Source organism: Capricornis sumatraensis, chromosome 13, assembly GCF_032405125.1.
Source record: "Capricornis sumatraensis isolate serow.1 chromosome 13, serow.2, whole genome shotgun sequence".
Taxonomy (NCBI): Eukaryota; Metazoa; Chordata; class Mammalia; order Artiodactyla; family Bovidae; genus Capricornis; species Capricornis sumatraensis.
This window is the reverse complement of record NC_091081.1, coordinates 11404361-11428393: the sequence shown is the minus strand read 5'-3', so window position 1 is coordinate 11428393 and position 24033 is coordinate 11404361. Positions and strand designations below refer to the sequence as shown.

At 37.1% G+C, this 24033-nt stretch overlaps 1 protein-coding gene across 25 annotated transcripts in view; it reads left to right on the top strand.

Annotated features, from left to right (window-relative positions):
* SNAP91 (synaptosome associated protein 91) overlaps window positions 1-24033 on the top strand; it is a 163571-nt gene that overhangs the window by 68988 nt on the left and 70550 nt on the right. For 16 of the 25 annotated variants that reach the window (XM_068985043.1, XM_068985044.1, XM_068985041.1 and 13 more), the window contains exons 7-10: window positions 6883-6989; window positions 11068-11109; window positions 16842-16912; window positions 22686-22713. In XM_068985043.1, coding sequence (XP_068841144.1) covers window positions 6883-6989; window positions 11068-11109; window positions 16842-16912; window positions 22686-22713 — 248 coding nt within the window. Of the gene's footprint in view, window positions 1-6882; window positions 6990-11067; window positions 11110-16841; window positions 16913-18989; window positions 18996-22685; window positions 22714-24033 lie in introns of all 25 variants that reach the window. The other 9 variants (XM_068985047.1, XM_068985045.1, XM_068985042.1 and 6 more) reach the window with 2 other exon arrangements.

The following is a 24033-nucleotide window of genomic DNA, read 5'->3' as shown; positions in this document are numbered from 1 at the left end:
CCTAACATTCACAGAGGAGACCACGCTGCGGCTAGAAATTTAATTTCGCCACACATGTTATAATTCAACAATTCACAAGATTAGACTCTGACTTTAGGGATGACAGCTCTGTGACTGCAAGGATAAGATTATTGCAGGGCAGCATGGAGCACCATAGCCTGACTGGAGCCTTGAGCCAATCATTTTAAATCCTGTGTTGTCATTTTCCTTTTTAAGCTCTCGGGTGGAGTCAGAAGCAGGCGCCCTCCCCACCGTTCCATCTGCCTCGTTCTCATCATGGTTCTCTCCCAGCCGCTGCTTGTTCCGATAAGCTTCATGCTAAGGTGCTCATTTCAGAAAACCACAGGCCATAATTTAAGTAATTATTTTGCTCCTCTGCAGCACAGATTCCATGAATCCATTTCTCCTCTAGTTGCAGGCGGTCATCTCTGCCTTCAAATTCAGTCAGGTTGCATATCTGATCCCAGACTCCCCCCCTTTATTTTTGAGGGTCTGATTTCTAAAGCCAGTTCAGCGTGGAATATTGTGTCTATGCCAGAAACAGAAACCACTCTGTGTACTCTAAATAGAAGAGGATTCCAAACAAGGGGTTGGGTCCTCATGTAATTGCTGGAAGCCTGCAGGAACTGGTTCTGGGCTCGGCCTTGGGAGATGCTTCTGAGATAGTAAGTTCCTGTGCCCTGGGGAAGCTGCTGCTTCTGAGGCACTCCTTTAAGGTGTGCTGAAAGCGCTTTGGCTGCCTTGCAAACTGGAAAGCTGGAGAAGCGACCCTGGACGCTGTAATCCAGGGGCTTAGGGAGTCAGAGCCAGTGGCTTTGACTGCGACCGTTACCCTCAAAGCCCAGGAAGCTGGAGGGTAGCAGTGGAGTGCTGAGGAAGATGTCTGCCCTCCCAGGAGCTCATCACTTGCTGTAAGAGGAAGCTGGACAGGTACAGGAAGCCTGCTGCTGCCTCAGTTTCCCCTTCCAGATCGCCCCAAAGTCTGTCTAATGTACAGAGCTGAATCTGCCATCCTGGCTTCTCACGAGGATAGAAAAAGACTGGACTCGGGTGCACCAGAGACTGTCGAATACAGGTCCCTGGGAAGTTTTGCCTTTTGTGGGGAAAAATTCCCACCTGGGGCTTGCCGTTCAAAGCCACATCACTTTTATTTCAGGTGGGGGAGTTTGTCAGCAAGCCAAGTAAGATTTTTGCCAACCGCTTTTGCTGACTGACCTTCCTACTACTCTTTATGGCTCGTAAATGTGAGCTTTTGCTGAAGTTCATTTTCAGCCATGTACTATTTGGCTTTTTCTGTATGCTCTTCACTGGAAAACTTTTATCTCCATTATGATGAGTCTCACATCTATTCTTTCAGTTCTTCCCTTCCTCCTGAGCTTCGGTTTTGCATGTCTACCGATTTGTTGACATTGAAATTTAAATACCGTGTTCTTTTTTATGGAATTAAAAAAAATTTGGCTCAGTCGGGTCTTTGTTGTGGCACACAGGATTTCACTGCGGTGCACAGATTCTCTGGTTGTGGCACACGAGCTCAGTAGTTGTGGTGCATGAACTCAGTAATTATGGCACGTGGGCTTAGTTGTACTGTGGCATACGGGATCTTAGTTCCCTGACCAGGGATTGAACCCATGTCCTCTGTGTTGCAAGGCAGATTCTTAACCACTAGACCACCAGGGAAGTCCCAGACACTATGTTCTTACCTAAAACTTGGCAGTCTCTGAAACAGCTCTTAAATTTGTCCTTGTTAACCTCCTTGTTTCTGTTTCTAATAATTATAATTAGTTATAATAATAAGTCTTCTAAACCTGAAACCTCAGTTTGAAACTCTCTTTGAGTTGCCCATTTACTAAAATCCATGCCAGTCAGAAATGATTCATGCTCATCCTCTCTCCCCAGGGTACCCCCGTTTCATCCCCGCTTCTGTTTTAGGAACATTTGATTTAATGCCTTTATGATTGATTTAGCGATTAAAGGTATTAAGTCACATGATTCTATTCTGTTTTTGTCTTGAACAGTTCCTTCCTTCAGTGCCGCTGAGCTTTATGTTGACTTTTTGGAATGATTGTACTAAACATACATTTTCTCCTTAAAATAATAACACTTCAATAAATATTTTTATTTAATTAGAAAAAGAAGGTCTCTTGGCTGTGATTAGGAGCAGAAAAGAAGAAGAGTTGTACCTTTTAAAATTAGAGACCTGAGTTCTCAATAGTGGTAGTTGTACACTCTGGCATTGAATGGTCTTTGTTCATCATTATTGTCAACTGGGTCTTGTAAAAGTAACACTCTAGGAGATAAAAACTACACTCAGTATCCTGAGTGTTTTCAGACAGGTCTGTTTGTGTTTGTTTACTAAATGGTGTTGGGAATTAACTCTATATTATAGGTTAGTTTCAGTCAAGGTTAGGTGGTCTGGTATTCCCATCTCTTTCAGAATTTTCCACAGTTTATTCTGATCCACACAGTCAAAGGCTTTGGCATAGTCAATAAAGCAGAAATCGATGTTTTTCTGGAACTCTCTTGCTTTTTCCATGATCCAGCGGATGTTGGCAATTTGATCTCTGGTTCCTCTGCCTTTTCGAAAACCAGCTTGAACATCAGGGAGTTCACGGTTCATGTATTGCTGAAGCCTGGCTTGGAGAATTTTGAGCATTACTTCACTAGCATGTGAGATGAATGAAATTGTGCAGTAGTTTGAACATTCTTTGGCATTGCCTTTCTTTGGGATTGGAATGAAAACTTACCTTTTCCAGTCCTGTGGCCACTGCTGAGTTTTCCAAACTTGCTGGCATATTGAGTGCAACACTTTCACAGCATCATCTTTCAGGATTTGAAACAGCTCCACTGGAATTCTATCACCTCCACTAGCTTTGTTCATAGTGATGCTTTCTAAGGCCCACTTGACTTCACATTCCAAGATGTCTGGCTCTAGATTAGTGATCACATCATCATGATTATCTGGGTCATGAAGATCTTTTTTGTACAGTTCTTCCGTGTATTCTTGCCACGTCTTCTTAATATCTTCCGCTTCTGTTAGGTCCATACAATTTCTGTCCTTTATCGAGCCCATCTTTGCATGAAATGTTCCCTTGGTATCTCTAATTTTCTTGAAGAGATCTCTAGTCTTTCCCATTCTGTTCTTTTTCTCTATTTCTTTGCATTGATCGCTGAAGAAGGCTTTCTTATCTCTTCTTGCTATTCTCTGGAACTCTGCATTCAGATGCTTATATCTTTCGTTTTCTCCTTTGCTTTTCGCCTCTCTTCTTTTCACAGCTATTTGTAAGTCCTCTCTAGTCAGCCATTTTGCTTTTTTGCATTTCTTTTCCATGGGGATAGTCTTGATCCCTGTCTGCTGTACAATGTCACGAACCTCATTCCATAGTTCATCAGGCACTCTATCTATCAGATCTAGGCCCTTAAATCTATTTCTCACTTCCACTGTATAATCATAAGGGATTTGATTTAGGTCATACCTGAATGGTCTAGCGGTTTTCCCTACGTTCTTCAATTTAAGTCTGAATTTGGCAATAAGGAGTTCATGATCTGAGCCACAGTCTTGATTTTGCTGACTGTATAGAGTTTCTCCATCTTTGGCTGCAAAGAATATAATCAATCTGATTTTGGTGTTGACAGTCTGGTGATGTCCATATGTAGAGTCTTCTCTTGTGTTGTTGGAAGAGGGTGTTTGCTATGACCAGTGCATTTTCTTGGCAAAACTCTATTAGTCTTTGCCCTGCTTCATTCCAGACCACCTGACCTGCCTCTTGAGAAATCTGTATGTAGGTCAGGAAGCAACAGTTAGAACTGGACATGGAACAACAGACTGGTTCCAAATAGGAAAACGAGTACATCAAGGCTGTATATTGTCACCCTGCTTATTTAACTTCTATGCAGAGTACATCATGAGAAACGCTGGACTGGAAGAAACACAAGCTGGAATCAAGATTGCCAGGAGAAATATCAATAACCTCAGATATGCAGATGACACCACCCTTCTGGCAGAAAGTGAAGAGGAACTAAAAAGCCTCTTGATGAAAGTGAAAGAGGAGAGTGAAAAAGTTGGCTTAAAGCTCAACATTCAGAAAACAAAGATCATGGCATCTTGTCCCATCACTTCATGGGAAATAGATGGGGAAACAGTAGAAACAGTGTCACACTTTATTTTTGGGGGCCCCAAAATCACTGCAGATGGTGATTGCAGCCATGAAATTAAAAGACGCTTACTCCTTGGAAGAAAAGTTACGACCAACCTAGATAGTATATTGAAAAGCAGAGACATTACTTTGCCGACTAAGGTCTGTCTAGTCAAGGCTATGGTTTTTCCAGTGGTCATGTATGGATGTGAGAGTTGAACTGTGAAGACGGCTGAGCATCGAAGAATTGATGCGTTTGAACTGTGGTGTTGGAGAAGACTCTTGAGGGTCCCTTGGCCTGCAAGGAGATCCAACCGGTCCATTCTGAAGGAGATCAACCCTGGGATTTCTTTGGAAGGAATGATGCTAAAGCTGAAGCTCCAGTACTTCGGCCACCTCATGCGAAGAGTTGAGTCACTGGAAAAGACTTTGATGCTGGGAGGGATTGGGGGCAGGTGGAGAAGGGGATGACCGAGGATGAGATGGCTGGATGGCATCACAGACTCAATGGATGTGAGTCTGAGTGAACTCTGGGAGATGGTGATGGACAGGGAGACCTGGTGTGCTGCGATTCATGGGGTCGCAAAGAGTCACACACGACTGAGTGACTGAACTGAACTCAGTCAAGGACTTCATGACCAATTCTCTGTTATCTAAAGTTGGAATCTATAGTGGGGCGGATATTTGCAAGCATTTTATCACTCTGGCCTATGAATAAGATGCTTCTCCTACTGACTAATGGTCGTTCGTAAGAGTCCACTTGCAAAGTCTCGGTTTGTTTCACTGGAATGAGATAACCTTTTCATCTGGTCCTTTTCCTAGGACAGTTATTCTGTGAAAGTCAGTACTAATATGACAAAGGACTTTATTAGCACTTTGTAAAGATTCATGTTATAAATGTCAGTATTTGATCATTTCAAATACTGAAAATCTACGTGTTATCTTTAATATGAAAGAAAAACACATTTCTAGGCCCATCCCCTCTGTTAAAAGTGTCAATTTCTCTGGTTTCTAAAGGGATAAGAGGACTTCAGCTTTGCACTGATCAGTACCTGTTGCCTTTCTGTGTCATTACCACTGTTTCAGAAACATTTATGAGATTATAACCTAAAACCATCATCGTTTAATCTCTTTTGTTCCTTAATCCTAAATTACCAAGAAAAATAAAACACAATAATACAATATAAACAATTTAAAAAGTGTACAAAGGAGACAAAAATTGGTTAAAATTTTGGTGCATTGGTTCTAAGAGGAAGCTGGGATTATTCAGCTTGATTTTTCTGTTTGTGTTATCGCTGAAGATCTGATTCAAAGACATAAACTCAGATTATAGTTAAAAAAAATTAAGTTAGACACTTAGAAGAAATTGTTTATGGGAAGCTTGTTTTAAAAGAAAAAAGTGTTTTACAGAATAAGTTCTAATTTTCAAAGGTTTAAACTGGAATGATTTGTTCCCGTATAGCACCTCCATAATTCTGTCTCTAGTTTAGAACACAGGGTAAGGTGGATAAAGAAGGTACCAATTAAAATAAATAAATTTTTATATTTTTAAAAAAGAGGGTATCCTAAATTTGGTCATTTTTTAAAAGAGCCATTTTCCTCTCAAATCTTAACAAGTAGAAAATAGTATGTGTTTGTTTTCTTGGTCTCTTTGCTTCTCTTGAATGCCCTACAGGGGAGATCCATGTTAAAAAGTAAAATTACCAAAAGACTGTCAACAGAAGGTAATGAGTAGCTACCCTTGATAATTAGTTCTTTGTGTAATTATATATTATTCAACTTAAGAAAATTAAAAATACTTTTGAGGTAGTAAAATAACATGCTGAATGAAATCTAGAACTTTCAGATGTGAGAAAGCATAAAAATAGCATACATTTAACCATATGCAGATATAAAATGATGAAGATACTGAGCCATCAGTTACAATCTAAGGTTCCCCGGGAGCTATATTGGCTGACTGTGTCTCTGTCTGCAATGATGATAATTTTTCCCTGAGTGAATGGAGGACTGATTGGCTAGGGAAACCACTGTTAACATACTAGTTTTCTTCAAAACATGTATGGAGAAGATACAGTCTCATACTGTAATTATTATTCATGGCTGAATTCTAGCCTTGGGAGGCAGAAGAGAGCAGCAGAAGGATTCTGTAATTCTCTATAGAAAGTTAAAGATTGTGAAAGAGGATATGATTGTAGACTAGAAAATATGAAACTCCACTAATTTATAACTAAAAGAATAATGTTTGAAAGAAATTAGTTGATGACCAGTAAGAGCAAATGTTATTTATATGGAGTGTAGACAATTTAAAGAATTCTTTATTCAGGGACGTTTATAGATGATTACTTTATAATAAATAGATTTCTTTATAATGAACTAGTAAGAAAATAAGGATGCTGTAGGATGCAGTCATAACTTTTGAGATTGTTATCAGCAAGAATTTGGGGTAATTTTCCGAAACTGAGTACTAGGGTATATGGATCATGAAGTAAGTCTGTCGTTGCAATGAATATATTCTTCTACTTTAACTGTACTTCCATTATTTAAATTGTTTCATACGAGACACTGTAGAACGTAATACCTCTCTTGAGCGACTGAAACCTCCCTTGTTTAGGTGTTTTCATACTTAGCATGTGTTTTAGTGCCAGTTGTTTTCATTCAGACATTAAAGTTGTAAGTAATAGTATCAGTGTAAGCCTGGAAGAAGATTGAATATAATACTCTTTTTGAAATGCTTATCTGCCTCTTCTAGAAAAGTTTTTTGAAATGAAGAAAGGACAATGTAAAGATGCTCTGGAAATCTACAAGCGATTTCTAACTAGGATGACACGCGTGTCGGAATTTCTAAAAGTTGCAGAGGTAAGTAATATTAACTCATATATCTGGCGTAAACAATAGAATTCATAATCTGGAAAGACATTCTGCCACAGAGTCGCAGTGTCTGGGGCAGAAGTCCTCTCATCCAGGCTCTCACCCAGATCTGTGCTCTATACTTCTGCATTTCAGTCAGATCATTCTATGTCCAAATAAAAGTTTCGTGGATGCTCAGCTCACTCACAGCTTTGCAAGGTGGTTCATTCCTCCGTCCCACCCTATGACTATTCTTGACTGTAAGAGAGTTATTCCTTTGTATTGAACCCTAGAAAAAAGTCCTTAAAAAGTCTGTCCATTGTTCTCAGTATATAAATGACAAACCGTGAACTTTCTTACTTTATTATTTTATTATAATAATGCAATATTTTTCTTTACTTTCTTTATTATTTTGTCAAAATGATTTAAACACAAGAAAAAAGGAAACAAAGTATAATTAAGTTTATAAAGTTTATAAATTGTTTCTTAAGGATGTCACTTTATAAGTAATCACAGTAACTGTGTAGCTATACAGTCCTCTTCCTGGGGTTATCCGTTAACTGGTGTTTTCTCTTACAAAATCCAATGATTGACTCATACTGATAGTGGAGATTATGACAAATTTACTACAGTCCTTTGTCAGGATGATTTATGGGTTCCCTGGCATGTCAGCTAACTGATTGCTAACCCCTCAACTTTGTGAGAGGGGTTCTGAAGCTCATCAGCAAAGAATAAAATGGTGTGGATGTGGGACATTTATGCCATGTTTTTGCTGTTTTCACCATTTTCAGGCTATAATACAAGAATAGGAGTTTTAGACATGTAATTTCAAAAGTACTCTAGTCTGTGTTATTTTTCAAATTTCATTTATTCATAGGAATGATAATTGTCACATTTAAATTCCAAGGTCAGAATAATCTTACAGAATGCTATCTCTTGAGCTTAGACCCGTTCAGTTTATAATCAGAATTTTTTTAAAAAAATTGTATAACATGGAAAACAAAAGGTAAAGATTAGCTGTATAAATTAATGCTTTAAAGCATTCATGTGTACTTCCATGGGTTTATTGAAGTTGGTGGCCTTTAAGAAAAATAGAACTTCTTGAAACTTTTGCTGCTACACAAGTTTTTTGTATTTGATATGATTTTCCCATGATTTAACCGTAATTATCAGTATAATCTAGTAAAATTTGCCTACTTTCTTTCTGTGAAAATATACCTAAGCACCCAAGGCAGAAGGTTATTTCACAGTTCAATTAATTCCTGGTACACATTCTTCCCAGTGTTATCATCTGATATTGTGTATATCAGAAAAATAAAGCATTGGACATGTTACAGTTTGAGGTATATGTTTCTCTAAACATGAAAAGGCTGAGATCAAGGTCTTCATGAGAAAAGGGATACTTATTATCAATTCATTCCATTCTTACATGTAAACTTTTATTTTGTGTCACTTGATAACCTCATGTTATCTCAGACCCATTTTAAGCTGCTGAGGACATATACAGAAATTAGATGTCATTTTGAGAGTTTTAAGTATTTTTGTTTTATTCAAACTTTATGACTAAGACTTTTTGTAGATTGGATGGAAAAATAGTGAAAGTGAGTTGCTCAGTCATGCCCAACTCTGCAGTCTCATGCACTGTAGCCCACTAAGCTCCTCTGTCTATGGGATTTCCTGGGCAAAAATACTGGAATGGGTTACATGCCCTTCTCCAGGTATCTTCCTGACCCACGTATCGAACCTAAGTCTCCTGCAGCTCCTGCATTGCAGGCAGATTCTTTACCATCTGAGCCATCAAGGAAGCCCAGAATGGATACTAATTGACAAAGCAGTTTTTAGTAGAATAAATATTAATTGCAAGGGGCTGTGTTCTCTTTCATATTTAAATTACATTGTCCATAATTTAAACACTAACTGAATACCAGTGTTTAGTGGTTTGGTTATGAATGTTAACTACAGAGAATTTTCAACAAACGTACAACCCTTCTCTTTCTGCGAAAAGTGATTGTGTGGGTACATATGCATGGACTTCCACCCGGTCAGCTGCCCTGCAGTTAACACCATTTGTCTGAAGGATGTGTACGAGACTTCCACAATGTTGTTTATGAAATATGACTTTATTATAGGCTGTTTGGCAAATGTTAACATTAAATTGTCTGTCATATTAAAAGAAATATCCATAGTTCCTATGCCTGTATCCAAATTTTGCAGAGGAATTGCTTGAAGTACAGAAAACTTGCCATGTTTTGAATTCTTATGCTGAAGCTTCTAAAGCAGACAGCTGAAACTTTGTAAAATGGTTATTTAACAGGTAATAGGCATGTCTGCTAAACTCATTTCGCTTTTATAGAACAAAGTTATTCTTAGTTTGTGATTCCAAGGTAAATACCAACTCGTAGGAGTTATGTCTCCCAGAATACTTACAGACAGAAAGTGATGAGATTTCTGTAATACAGTCACACTTCAGCTCTATCCCCCTAGTTAAGTGTTCAGGGCAGTAAAAATAGCAAATAAAGGAAGAATTCCTAAACTGTGTCTTTAACAGAGTTACCCACTTAATAGAATCACATCACCTTTTACCTACATGATTCCATTATTAAGAATCTATAAAGCTTTTAGTTTCCCTGGTGGCACAAACGGTAACAAATCTGCCTGCAATGCGGATGACCTAACTTCAATCCCTGGGTCGGGAAGATCCTCTGGAGAAGGGAACGGCTACCCACTCTAGTATTCTTGCCTGGAGGGTTCCGTGGACAGAGGAGCCTGGTGGGTGACAGTTCATGGAGTGGTAGAGCTGGACACGAGTGAGCATCTAATACACACACATAATGCTTTAATTTCAAACATGCTGACTTCATTCATATTAGTATTTTAATAGATCATCTCAAGAGGTATTGATACACAGCAGTGTGAAGTTGCCTTAATTTATAATTCCATAATTTGAAAGAATGTGAGTTTAAGGATGACACAGACAGCTCCCAACAAAGAATTACCATCCCAAAATGTCGATACCGCCAAGGTTGAGAAACCTTTTTGGAGACACAGAGAAGGCAAAAGGAAGAAGTTAGCTCGTTTATGTCACTCATGTGGATTTTCCACTCTCCAGTTGGACATACTGTCGTTGCAGAAGCCTGACACTTACACTTCCTGTGTGTGGTTCTACGTTTCCATCAGCTTAACAAAGCACTTTAATTCTCAGAGACATACGTTTTTCTGTAAGCCTCAATTTCCTCATTTATACAGCTTAAGAGAATTAAAGTCATGGTTTGTATTTTATCCCAACTTTTTTTTTGAATAATTTTCAAACCTATAAAAAGAGTTGATAGAGTTATATAGCGAACCCCTGTATACCCTCTTCATTGATTAAAAAAGTGAGTCTGTTCCCATATTTGCATTCTTACTAGCTCTTTCTTTTTCTATCCCTCCCTCCCTTCTCTTCCTTCCCCAAGCTACCAAGATTAAAAATTCACATGTGCTTTTATCTAGTAATTCTACTTCTACAAATGTGCCCTAGAGATGTATCCACACAGGTGCAAAATGATGTGTGCAGCATTGCTTGCAATGGCAAGAGATGAGAAGCAACTTAAATGTTCATTAATAAGTGACTTGTTAAATAAATTATAGGATAAGGAAGTTGCTTCAAAATATATAAATACATAATCATTTCCCACATTACTGTACAATAACAGTATACCGTATACACTGGGATTATACTTTTCATTTGATAATGTATCTTACAGCCATATCCATGTTAATATACAGAGTTTCCTCATTTTTTGAAGCAGCTTCCTTCTAGTTGCCATTAACCATGGAGGAAAGTTTTTACAATTTAGTTTCTTAAGTTCTTTTTTGGGGGTTCAGCAAAATTCTGTTCATTTGTTATTTCTAACTCTGTTGCCAAAATCATTGCTTTTTTGTTGATTGGAAAACTACACAAAAAGCACATATTCAGACTGAGATTAATATACATAATAACAACTATTTTTTAGCAAGATTGAGCTGTGCTTTTAACTAATACTCTAGGTGATCTAAGAAATTAATTTTTAAAATCCCATAGGTAACTTTTTTTTTTTTTAATCCACAGCAAGTTGGCATTGATAAAGGTGACATTCCTGACCTCACTCAGGTGAGTGATTGTCGAAGTGAAAAACTTAGTATGCATGAAATTTTTAATCCATAGTTTACCATAAATGGTCTTACTGAGGGCAGAGTCTTGTAAGCATTTGATGCATTTTGAATGTAGGCCAACCACCTTTCTTGGAAGTCATTCTAACTTGCTTATTTTTTCTAGCTATTGATATATTTCTAGAGATGTGAAGATTTTCCTACTCTTATAAAATTACTTTTAAAAAGGCAACTGAATATACTTATTAAGCTCATGCCTTCATTCTTAAATTTGAACCAAAAGGAAGCTTTAAATAACGTAAAAGGTGCTTTATCCATGAAACAGGACATTCGTAGGCGTGTAATCAGAACATTTGAACTGTTCTGCTTCTTCTAGTTTTCAACGTGTCCCAGGGATGGAGAAGGGGGCACGAATGAAGAGAACACTGATGTCATAGTTCTACTACACTAATTCTTTTCTCCCCTATGAATGGGAGGAATGTCTATATACAAAAGAACCTTTTTTTAAAAAAGTAGTAGTGGCAGATAGTGATTTTCTGGAGCCTTTCTAGAAAGCAAAAGCAATAGTAGTGCTTCCTTACAAATCCTTTTATCTGTCAAGAGAGTACAGTGTACAGCTTCTCTGATGTATAACTGAGACCATTCACACATGCACAGAGTTACTGTAGGACCTTTCTCCTAACTGGCTGGAACTGTTTTTGTTGAATCAGCTTGTCAGCTTGTTATAGTAAATTTCGGTCCCAAACATGTTCTTTAACTCAAGACAGATGACAGGAGAAAGTATAGAACTGTCATCATATATACCAGTAATGAAGATAGGAGTTTCCTGTCTTTGTAAATTAAAAAAAAAGTTATTATTATCCCTTAAAGTATCTCCATATTTAAATAATGTTAGCCTTAAATTTTTGTTAAAAATCAGAAAAACCCAAAGTAACGATCTCTGTATTTACAGTATTAAAATATCAATTAAATACCAAGGATTCTTTATAAATAAAACAAAAAACAATTCAGAACATGAGGGCATTGTGTTTTTTGATTTAAAAGCTGGGCAATAGCAAACTTCCCTGACAGTCCAGTGGTTAAGATGTCACACTACCAGTGCAGGGGGCATGGGTTTGATCTCAGGTTGGGGAACTAAGATCCCACATGCTGTGTGGTACAGCCAAACCATAAAGTTAAAAACAATAAAATTTGGGAGATAACACCTTCTATTAGAGTATCTTATACTCTATTATGGAAGTATTTTATACTTCCAATAGCATAAAGTATTTTTGCTTCTATGAGAAGATCGTGTTCTTTAATCAGTTACATACCTAAATAAGATATTGGTATCATGTTGGTTATGGTTAAAGATTGAGTGTGCATAAAATACTATTAAAAATATCTTTATTAGATAAAGATTTATGAATTTTGTACCACTATAATAAAAAGCAAAAAAATCAGTGTGCTTTCATTTAACATTATTTAATTATAATAAACATTTTCATGGTAGTTTTTAAAACTAACCTACATAAATTATATGTTAACCGCCCCCCCCCAAAAAAAAAAGGTGGATGTTTAACTCAAAGATTAGCTGTTAGAACTGTTGAATCATCTTTATTTCAACTACATAGACTGTTCTCACCATGGAACAGAAGTAAAACTAGATATATTGTTTAATAGGCTGGCAGGTAAGAAGAAAATAGGTCCTTAATTGTCTCATTTAGTTTGGGCAGAGTCTGAAGGGAGACAAAGGTTTAGAAGAATATTTAAATTTTTGTTTTTTAAATTAGAAAATTATTAAAAGAAGATTTACAAACTTGGGTTTAATTTTAGTGATATGTAATATTCATTATAATTTATATAATCTGTCAAATCTAGAGACGTAATATTTTATTTAATGATGTCTGTATTGTCATAATTTGAGGAACAGAGCCCTGCCCTCATCCTTAAAGAAGATAAATCTTGCTCTGGATCTGGTATTAATAGAAAGCTGTTCTGATGCAGAGATTCGTTAGACACTGGTAACGCACTTTCCTCTGCTTTTGTTATGACCTTAAAAGTCACATAAACTTCAGTATTAACGTTTATTTTAAAATTACCTCCTTATTTAAAAAAATCCTCTACTTCATTTCTCACAAGTAACCTAATTGTGGTTTTTGTTGGGATCATGAGCAGCAAAAATAAACACACTCCCTAATTTTTATTTAGAAGTCTCCGTAGGTCTTATTGGAGGCTCATCATTGGATGGGGGGTTTAGACCCATTGTGACAGTCTGGTGTGATCCAAGCTGAAAGGTGAGCTATTCTAGGGTTGGTCCTTCAGATAGGGGTAGACCAGGGCTAATCTGGAAATGGGTCTGCAATGCCAACCTGTGTGAAGTCTAAGATCTCAGATTAGATTCTGCTCTGTGGCAGCCACGACTTCTGAATCTAGCCATGGCAATGAACAAAAATACCCACCAAGTAAGAGGATTAAAGAGGAGATGGGGACCAGAAGGGCTCCCTATTGCCTGGCAGTGGGAAAAGGCTGTTGCTAACTGAGAAAGGATTAGAATTCCCTTTGCAGCAAGATGACACAGAGGAATTGAATGGATATCTTTTAACTTAGAAAATGCACAATAAATACCAGTGTGGCATCTGTAGCCCTTCTTCAGTTGTGCATATAATATCATAACAGCATTTTAAATGATTTATAAATATTGAAGAAAAATATTTTTAAATACTCAAAAGTACAGTACTGGATAAGAAGTGAATGTGATATCAGAACTGAAATATTTCCTCCTCAGCCCTTTCCAATGGTTTCTTAGAGCTAATGATCAAAAATTAGAATGCTCTTTTCGTTACTTTTCTTTTTCATTTGGTTTTAATGATGCTTAAGCATCTGACTTGTAAATGGATGGTTCTTTCAAAATCAGCTATGAATTTTTTCCAAGAAAGGGATTTTCAAAATATTATTTCCTGCTTGGTGTGTGTGCACATGCATGTTCCAAATTTAATACATCTCCATTTATGAATAACATCTTAGGGTTTGATGTCAGGAATTCTGGCTAATCTGAAAACTACTGGTAAAGAAAAGTCTCCTTTTAAAGACTGTACCACTGAATCAGTAGCCATGATATATCACTGTTATTTATTCACTTTCACAAGCTGCCTCTTATTCTTTGGGTTGGTGTTTTCATCTGATTGGTCTATTGACTTCAGCATTATTTAAAATAAGCCACTAAGGACACTGCTGATTATTCTGAAGTTCCTTTTACAACAGCAGAGGCATTCTCAAAATTCTGCCTCTTTGGAAATCTGAGACTGCTTTCATTTTTGTCTGCTGCATGGCAGAATGCACTCAGTGCCATAGATGGAGTTGAGAAGGCCAGCATTCCTACACCCACGAATTTCATTATCAGAGTAGTTTCTTTCCCTCTGAAAATATTTGTGTTTATTTCTGTTATCTTTGAACCTCTAAGGTAAAGTGCTGCAAACTTAATTTTATGTGCAGTGTATTGCAGAGTAACACCTCAGAGTCAGTTTTGCAGTCTGTGTTTGTCTCAACTATTGTGATTTTTTAAACTACTACTTTGTTTTTAATTTTTTCTTCAATGATTAAGAAATTTAAAAAATGAAACTGCAAACTATCATCCTAGTATTTTACATTTTGTTTTAGATAATTAAGAAATTATTTATATAGGAAAAAATAACTACTTTTGTTATCAATTTGTTGTTAATTTAACATAATGTTCTCTATTTTGTAACTATAAATAGCATTTTTTTAAAACAGATTTAGCAAAGAATCACATTTCTTTTACATTGTATTTAATATTCAAAGGACCTAAATCTTTTAAAGTTCTATGCCCAGGCCTCCTAGGTTCCATTATTATGACAATTATAATCATTATAATTATGAAAATACGGCAGTTTTGAAGTTATCAAGTGTGGATTCATCTAAAAATTGTGAAGCCATTTCTGTCTTCTTTTCAAGGTTACAATACACATTCTGTTTATTAAGTGATCACATCTTAGTAGTTTATAGTTTTGCTGTAAAGCAAAATTTTCTTTATCTCTTGAAAATTCATTTTTTAAAGCTTAGAAGTATACCCTTAGTTTTAGTTCACTGTGGTTTGCTAGGTCCACTTTTACCTGCTGCTGCTGCTGAGTCGCTCAGTCGTGTCCGACTCTGTGCGACCCCAGAGACAGCAGCCCATCAGGCTCCGCGGTCCCTGGGATTCTCCAGGCAAGAACACTGGAGCGGGTTGCCATTGCCTTCTCTAGTGCATGAAAGTGAAAGTGAAAGTGAAGTTGCTCAGTTGTGACTCTTAGCAACCCCATGGACCACAGCCTACCAGGCTCCTCCATCCATGGGATTTTCCAGGCAAGAGTACTGGAGTGGGGTGCCATTGCCTTCTCCACTTTTACCTGAACTGTATTTAAAAATTCTAATTTTATAGTTTTAACAATTTATAATACCCCCTGAAAGTCATTTATTCTGTAGATGTTAGCTTTTTATATAATGCTCAGAGAGCTAGCTATCTCTTTATACCCTACCTTCAGCACTTTGGTCAATTTAATATTTTTATTCACTTACTAATTTGTAAACTTATGTTTGGCTCACTTAGTAATTTACACTTAAAACAATCATGTAGTTACATATATAATAGTCATTATTGTTAAAACAGCTTATGAGCATGTTAGTAAAATGAAAATGAATATTAAATATCTGAACTTTCAGAATTAAAATATTTCAGTAAGAATTTATTTTCATTTGTCATTATAGGTACAGTGTAAAATGTACAGTTTATACAACTGCCTTGAATTCTGTGACCTATTTCAGCATTTACCATAGTTACTTTAAAATGCTTCAAAATTAATTTTATATTAATTTAAAAAGTTATCAAAATTAATTTATCTATAAATGTTATGATAGTCTTTGAATGCCTATGCTGCTGTCAAGGTCTAACTTGAGTTAAGATATTTCAAGAAAGATGAAATTAGATTTCTAATACTTGAAGAATAGATGGGGTAGAATATTTATATGAACCTGTTATTTCTCTTTTTAATATACAGTAAAATGCCATCACTTTATATTGCCTAAAAATTATGAAAACAGATATTCAGGTATTTCTTACTAAGAGTTGAAAATATGTATCAAATTTGTCAAAATGCAGTAGTCTTATTAAAACATTAATATTTGCTAAAGTCCCTATATTATATATATAAATAGCTCAATAATAAAAAAATCTTAATTGTGGTCAACTATTACATTTCCCCCCCACAACTTTCACTCTCCCTTTTTTAATAAAGTAATGAGTTTCTCTACTATTTCAGTCAAGTATGGATAAGTGAGATTTTACTGTATTTTCATATTTCTGTACGTTTGTATTTGGGCACTTATATTTTTGATTTGGATGTAAATATCATTACTTTTTCACTGTGTTCTTATGGAAATACATTGTGAATTTGATTTAATTGTTTACTACATTTAAATAATATCTTTAAAGAAAGTCTATCCAATGCAATTTATACACTGAAACCACACTGTAACACTATTTGTTATGCAGTGAAGTTATGTATATGTAAGATGGGCCTGTTTGAGATTATGTGAAATTTAAATACTTAAGTACCAAAAGCACCTGAAATGAAATTATCTCCCATATGTATTGGGGTACACTGACCTCCACTATACAAAGTTACAGTGGTGTTCCAGTGTGTTTATTTTGAAAGAAAGCAGTACAGACATTTATTTTGTACTTTCTTATTGTAGGCTCCCAGCAGTCTTATGGAGACCCTTGAACAGCATCTAAATACATTAGAAGGAAAGAAACCTGGAAACAAGTACGCATTAGTTGTATATTCTGAATAAGACAGAAAAATATTAGAGTTGTTCTTTATACAATGAGATTTATCATGGTACTGCAGTTTCATGGTATGCTTTATTGTAATTCTCAGTTCCCTCAAAACCCCCCACCCTTCCCATTAACTTGTAATAGTATGACCCCATACATAGGTGATCTATCTGTGGGCTAATGCAGCAGGTTAGTAGGTTTTACCTGTGTTGGCTGAACTTGCTGACTTATTTATTTGCCCTCAGAAGGGATTCACAGTCCTCAGAAAAAGAGTTGCTTCTGTCTAAAAGTTGAGGTTGTCGTCAATGGGCACAAGTAAGAATGAGCCCGATTTCCCAAGCAGCCTTTGAACACTGTTATGTTGCCAGCCCCAATGTGGAAAAAGCAAAGCCCTCTGGCATCGCTTTCTGCACTCTAGACTCTCCCCACGTGGACCCTTCGGCGTGGCATGCTGCTGACTCTTGACTCAGAGATCTTTTTCTAGACAGAGTAGCAATCGAGCAGCGAGAAGTACACTTTTAGTATATTTTCAACCTTTGTGTTTGGACACTTAGATTTATATCCATTTTTCCCAATCACATGCCAAAAATGTCCAGGTTCCATTTTTGTTCTCTCCAGCTGGGGTCATACTTGTCTGTTCACAAGACCTGATCCTTTTCAGTTTTAGCGCCTTGCTTAGACTGTAATTCTGCTAATCTTGGATGCTTATCTCTCCTTGTCTCTGTGTGTGGGCATCTTATACATCTCAGGAGGGCCATCTCATGAAGCCTTCCTTAATCATGCACTGCACTGTGTTATGACTTCCCTTCTCCTCCCCTGCCCCCACCCTCATATGTGGTTTAAATGGATTTTCTGTTTCCTAAGGTCAGAGACTATTTTGTACTTCATTATCTTCATCTAAAAACTTAGTGTAGCTCTCTCTACAGAGCCAGTTTGAAATCTGTTTTTGTTGGTGTTCCCAGCTGTATGTCGATTCTGTTTAGATTGACAGCAGAAATTGGCAGAGACAACCCATGAACTGCTCATTGCAGGGCTGTCGGCTGAGCATGGATTTTACCTGTGATACAGCTATTAAAATGCATCTCCTTTCTGCTTGTTTCTCTCTGGGCATTCTCCTAGAATTGAGATTGTTGTGTCTCAAAGTCACTTTTTCGCTTGTTGTTTCATTAGCTAAGGGTTATTTGTCATCTATTACAAGTTAGTATAAAAATTATTGCATGTCTTAAATTTTCAATAATAAACAATGACGTGGGACTCTTAGGCAGTGATGGCAGAGCTGTTTGGAGTGACGACTGGCAGGACCTCTGAGGGGCTCTGTCAGGGTTGTCCCAGATCTGTTCCCACTTCACTGTTGGCCAAGGGTGATTGTACTTGTGCGGGTAGATTGATGTCAACTAAAAAGGCATGAGAGTAGTAAGTCACAAAAGAAGGTGGCCACTTCCAGTGATTGCAGCCCCTTCCCCCACATCATATTAGGGTGTCTAGGAAGCCAGATGAGTTACCTAGGATTTAAACCAAAGGACACAGGAAGTCTGGGCAGAGTCCCTGCTCCTCTGGCTGGTGGATCCGTCTAGATGAGGAAATATGCACATCCCGGAGTGAGAGCCTCTCCCCGGGCAATGCAGGATGTGCATGGGTGCAAGGCAGATAAGCCATCTTCCCCTCTCATGTCCTCACACCCTGCACAGGTCTACCCTTTCCCCTGCTTAAATCTGCCAGGGCAGCATTCATGTGAAAAGCCATCTCCCAGAGTGAATTTCATCAGCCTAACTTCAGATCTCAAGCTGCCCCCTTGTGGCTGCTACAAACTATTTTTGGGCTCTTTAGCTATGGACATTTAGAGTAGTAAAATAAAAACTTAATGGTCTTTTGTTTTGAATTACCTTTGACTGAGCATAATTTTCCTCTCTCCTTTAAAGTCACTTAATGCTTGTCAAATTTCTTAGCTGAATTGGCTAAGACCACCTCTGAACTTGTCTTTGCTTATTCCCTATTTTTAAAATAAATGAACTATAGTAGTTAACTGTTTATTTCTTTGTATGTTTGTGCTTACCTGGGAACTTAAGTGAAGGGTGAGTACTGTATTGAGTGACTTTTTTGCATTTGGTTATTACTAAAAATGCAAAAAACACTCTTAAGATTCCACATTTGGTATTTAAAACTGATTTCTGTCCATTTTATATATCTGTGTTTTTTCCATTATACTTTTGAAATTCGTATCTCAAGGTGACTGGCATAAATGGTTTTACTTTATTTTGGTGTTAAATCAAGACTAACAAACTCTCTTAGGTGGCTGTACAGATATTCCTCTGAGATTTTAGAAATCAAAGACTTCTTCACTTGTTTAGTAAACAAAAGATTTACCTGTGGCTCATGGCAGAACTGCCAAAAGACAATGTTACAGAGAAAATTAATTAAAGAGGTTTTCTTTGTCTTCTAGAAGCAGTATAAAATTATTCTAAGTAGATACTTTAAAAGAAGCATTTTCAAATGTCTGCTAAAAACATGTAGGTCTTTTCTATTTAGTGCCTTATATCCACTGACAACTCATTTTTTAAATTTTCTGTAATACTGTGTGATACGCATTTGTACATTAACTGTTTCTGTAATTCCACAGAACTAAAGAGAGAACTTGATTTTGTTTTATACGTGGATTTACTAGCCGTTGAGGGTGCAAGAAACCTCAAGATTAGTATAATTAAAATTATTTGGAAGAGACAGGTTTTTCTCATATGCATTTTGTCTATCTTTCTGACTAGCATTTATGACCAAAACTGTATAGGGATTAGTGTTATGAATAAGAAATAAAATTTCTCTTTTTGATGGCTTACCATTAACACACTGGTAGCAAATCTTGGCATTTTCTGTGTTCGTCATAAAAATCCATGGTTTGTTTGTAATGTTTTACAAGATTTAGAGTACATTACTATAGGTCATTCATTCTTGTCTTAAATTACATTCATGTCTTATTTTTCCCCAACATGATTCACTGTGTACTAAATTTCTCTAGCCCAAGTAATTGAAATCAGTACTGAAATGAGTACCAGGCTTTAAATAATGTCATATTTTATATCTAAAGATTATAGCATTTTCTTTTCTAAAGGGCTAACAGCCAGTGATAGGAACAGCTAAGGAACAGGTTAAAAGAAGCAGTCCGTGTATTATGTAAGAGAGGAACAAATGTGCTGGGCTCCCCTGTGTTTTCCATCAGGACAGGCCGGAATGTGAAACGTGCACAGACAGACTTGGACCAGAGCCTGAAATCCACCATTAAAGAATGATGAGGCTTGGGCAAGTTATTTACCTCTTTGAGCCTCAGAGCCCTCAGACTTTAATCAGTGATGAGTGATGCTTCTTAAAGCAGTGGCCCCAATGGGAACACCTCTGGTTCTCCCTTTTTGAGGAAATCATGACAAAACCTGGATCTGGTCCATGGAAACAGAGATCGTACATCCTGACAGTTTAGTTTCATAAGAAAATAACTGTTAAGATGTTTGGCTAATTTATTCTGCAATATATTTATCTGATACAAAGCAATGAGATAGAATTGCTTCCTTCCAAAAATTTGGCATCTAGTGGTGAAGACAGGCAAATAAGATACAGTGCAGTAAGTGGAATGATTGGAGGAGACAGACGGTAGATTTTTGCTTAATCCACAGGGTGACTACAAGTGTCATTTAGTAATAGCATTCATGCAAGAGCTTGGCAAACTGATTCTTGTGCCAGTGATGATATTTTGTACTTAGGTTTGAGCATGATATTCTTTACCAGTAGGTAGAGAAATTGTCATTTTTACTGTATCTTTATTTTGCTACAGAGCATAGAATATGTCAGAAACCTTTATATATTAGTTTGGACCTATAGTTTAAAACGTTCTCATTCCTCCTCAGTTCTCTTTTCTGCATTAATATTTCTCATTGTGTCAGTACCACTAAGAATTGATTCATTAAAAGCTCTTGAGAGAGAAACAAATTAATTTCAATTAACTCATTGTTAGAAAGTGACCATATCAGGTGGCTTCTGTGTTGTCTGTTTTGGCTTTGCAGGGTTAAGACTATTACTTTCTTGAATTTTTATTTAGACCTAACTCCTTTCCTTTTCCACATATTTAAAAAGAAGAAATGGTGGGAGTGGAGAAATTATTAACCAAAAACTCATTAGGGAATTTTCAACCTTAGTACTAGATTTGTAGGTTCCTAAGTTTCTGAGATACAGAGAATACTGTGATTCCATTTATTTCAGTAGACCCTTAATGAGCAGCATAGATATATATATCCTTTTCTCCATAGGGTATGCTATACTGAAGATACCAGCCAAACTAAACATAACCTAATCAAGCATTACCCTTAGGCTTCTATCTTCATTATATCACAGAGATCTCTGTAAGACATCTCTTTATTTCACATTCGTTTTCAGTAAAAACCAAACAGGAAATGGCAGGCATGTGTTTGCAGATGAAGTTGAACGTAAGAGCTATTAAAATGCATCTGCTGCTGCTGCTGCTGCTAAGTCGCTTCAGTCGTGTCCGACTCTGTGCGACCCCATAGACGGCAGCCCACCAGGCTCCTCCGTCCCTGGGATTCTCCAGGCAAGAACACTGGAGTGGGTTGCCATTTCCTTCTCCAATGCATGAAAGTGAAAAGTGAAAGTGAAGTCGCTCAGTCGTGTCAGACTCTTAGTGACCCCATGGACTGCAGCCCACCAGGCTCCTCCGTCCATGGGATTTTCCAGGCAAGAGTGCTGGAGTGAGGTGCCATTGCCTTCTCCAAATGCATCTAAGATTGTTAAATTTCTTTTGCTATATCCAGTAAAACAAAAAATTCATGATACTGTACCAACCTCCAGTTACTAAATCTCTGCTAATTTTACTTTACTCCTGCCACGCATGCTATTATCTCTGGAAAGAAATAGAAAACTATCCTCTAAGACCCTGATGATAGTCTTCTTATTGAAATCTCTTTTTTTCCTTCATCATGCTTCCTTACTAATTTATTTTCTGCCAATTCAGGGTAGTAAAATCTAAGCTGTTTAGGCAGTTGTTTCTGAAGCATTTTGCTGGGAATGACATACAATAATCAGTGCCACCAGTAATCTAACTGAAAAAAGAAATGTATTTCATCCTGATTCTCCCTCATTCCCTTAGAAACAAGGATTGAGGTTACCATTCCTTTCAAGCTCTCAAGTTTTCACAGGATAACGAAAACATTTCTCATAGATAGTTTTCATTACAGCCATGAAAAAAAAGACAAGCTCTAGGACATGAAAGTTGAGACACATATCAGGCACGTGTAGGGATTTCTTTTTATTCTAGTGTTCCTTTTATGTATCACAATTTGATTAAATGAATCACAGTGTACTTTAATCTTCATGGGTTTTCTAACTTTTAAAAATATTAAACCAGATAATTTTGAAAAAAATCTATAAAGCATTCTTTTTCCCAGGTCGTCTTGGGCAAATTTTTTAAAATTGCAAGTTGAGCAGTTTATTTTTGATGGATGTAGGCAATACAGATCAACTCCAGTAGTTAACTGAGTTGCTAGAAATACAAAAAAAGATTTTGAATTTAAGAATTTTTAGCACTAGAAATTAAGTGGATGGAAAACATTAGAAGCAGATGTCAGATAAAAATTGTTTTTAGAAAATATGCATTACTAAAAAGTCTATATATAAACAGGTTAATGCTTGACCAAGCATCAGACTTAAATGCTTCTACAAATGTATTCAGGTTTATTTAGTGTTTATTCTTTTTGATTTCCTTTTAGATCTGGTGCTCCCTCTCCATTAAGTAAGGTAAGTTTGTCTTGTGTGTGTGTGTGTTTTTTTTTTTACCTTTTTAACAACTTTTGATTGTAGAGTTCAGTGGCAGTAAGTACATTCACATTGTTGGGCAGGCATTGCTGCTATCCATTTGGAGAACATTTTCTTCCCAAGCTGAAACCCTGTACCCTTTAAACATTTCCTCATCATTCCCACCCTCATCCCCTACACCCCCAACTCCTGGCAAGGCACAATTCTACTTTTTATTGCTATGATTTTGACAACTCAAGGGGCCTCAAATAAACTGAACCTCTCAATACCTGTTCTTTTGTGACTGGCTTATTTTACTTAGCACAGTATCTTCCTTGTTCATCCTTGTTGTATTGGGTTGTCCAAAAAGTTTGTTTGGGTTTTCCCTTAAGATCTTAGCATGTGTCAGAAATTTCCTTTCTTTTGAAGTCTGAATACTATTCCATTCTATGTATAGACCACATATTGTTCATCCATCCCTCCATAGATGATCACTTAGGTCACTTCCACCTTTTGGTTATTGTAAATAATGCTGCCGTGAACATGGTATACAAATATCTGTTCAAGTCCCTATTTGCAGTTCTTCAGAGTCTGCACCCTGGAGAAGGCAATGGCACCCCACTCCAGTACTCTTGCCTGGAAAATCCCATGGATGGAGGAGCCTGGTGGGCTGCAGTCCATGGGGTCGCTGGGAGTCGGACACGACTGAGCGACTTCACTTTCACTTTTCACTTTCATGCATTGGAGAAGGAAATGGCAACCCACTCCAGAGTTCTTGCCTAGAGAACCCCAGGGACAGGGGAGCCTGGTGGGCTGCCATCTGTGGGGTCGCACAGAGTTGGACACGACTGAAGTGACTTAGCAGTAGCAGCGTCTGCACCCAGAAGTGAAATTGCTGGATCCTATGATAATTTTGGAGGAGGGCATGGCAACCCATTCCAGTATTCTTGCCTGGAGAATCCCGTAGACGGTGGAGCCTGGTGGGCTACAGTCCACGGGGTCGCAAAGAGTCGGGCTGACTGAGTGGCTAACACCTTCACTTTCATGGTAATTTTATTTTGGATTTTTTGAGGAAAGGTAAGGTAATTTTTTCTTTTTCTTTTTTTTTTTTTGTATTTCCTCTTACATTAGTTTCTCAGTCCAATATCATATAGCAATGTCTATTTAGCCCTCTGTCTGGACTAAAAATTTTTTTAAGTAGGAGAAATTTTCATACATTTATATTGCAACTGAGAACAAATATATCAGTGTAACATCTTACTAGTTTCAAAGGACTTTTAAGAACTCTGAATCATAGCCTGGTGGGATGAATAAGGCACATGA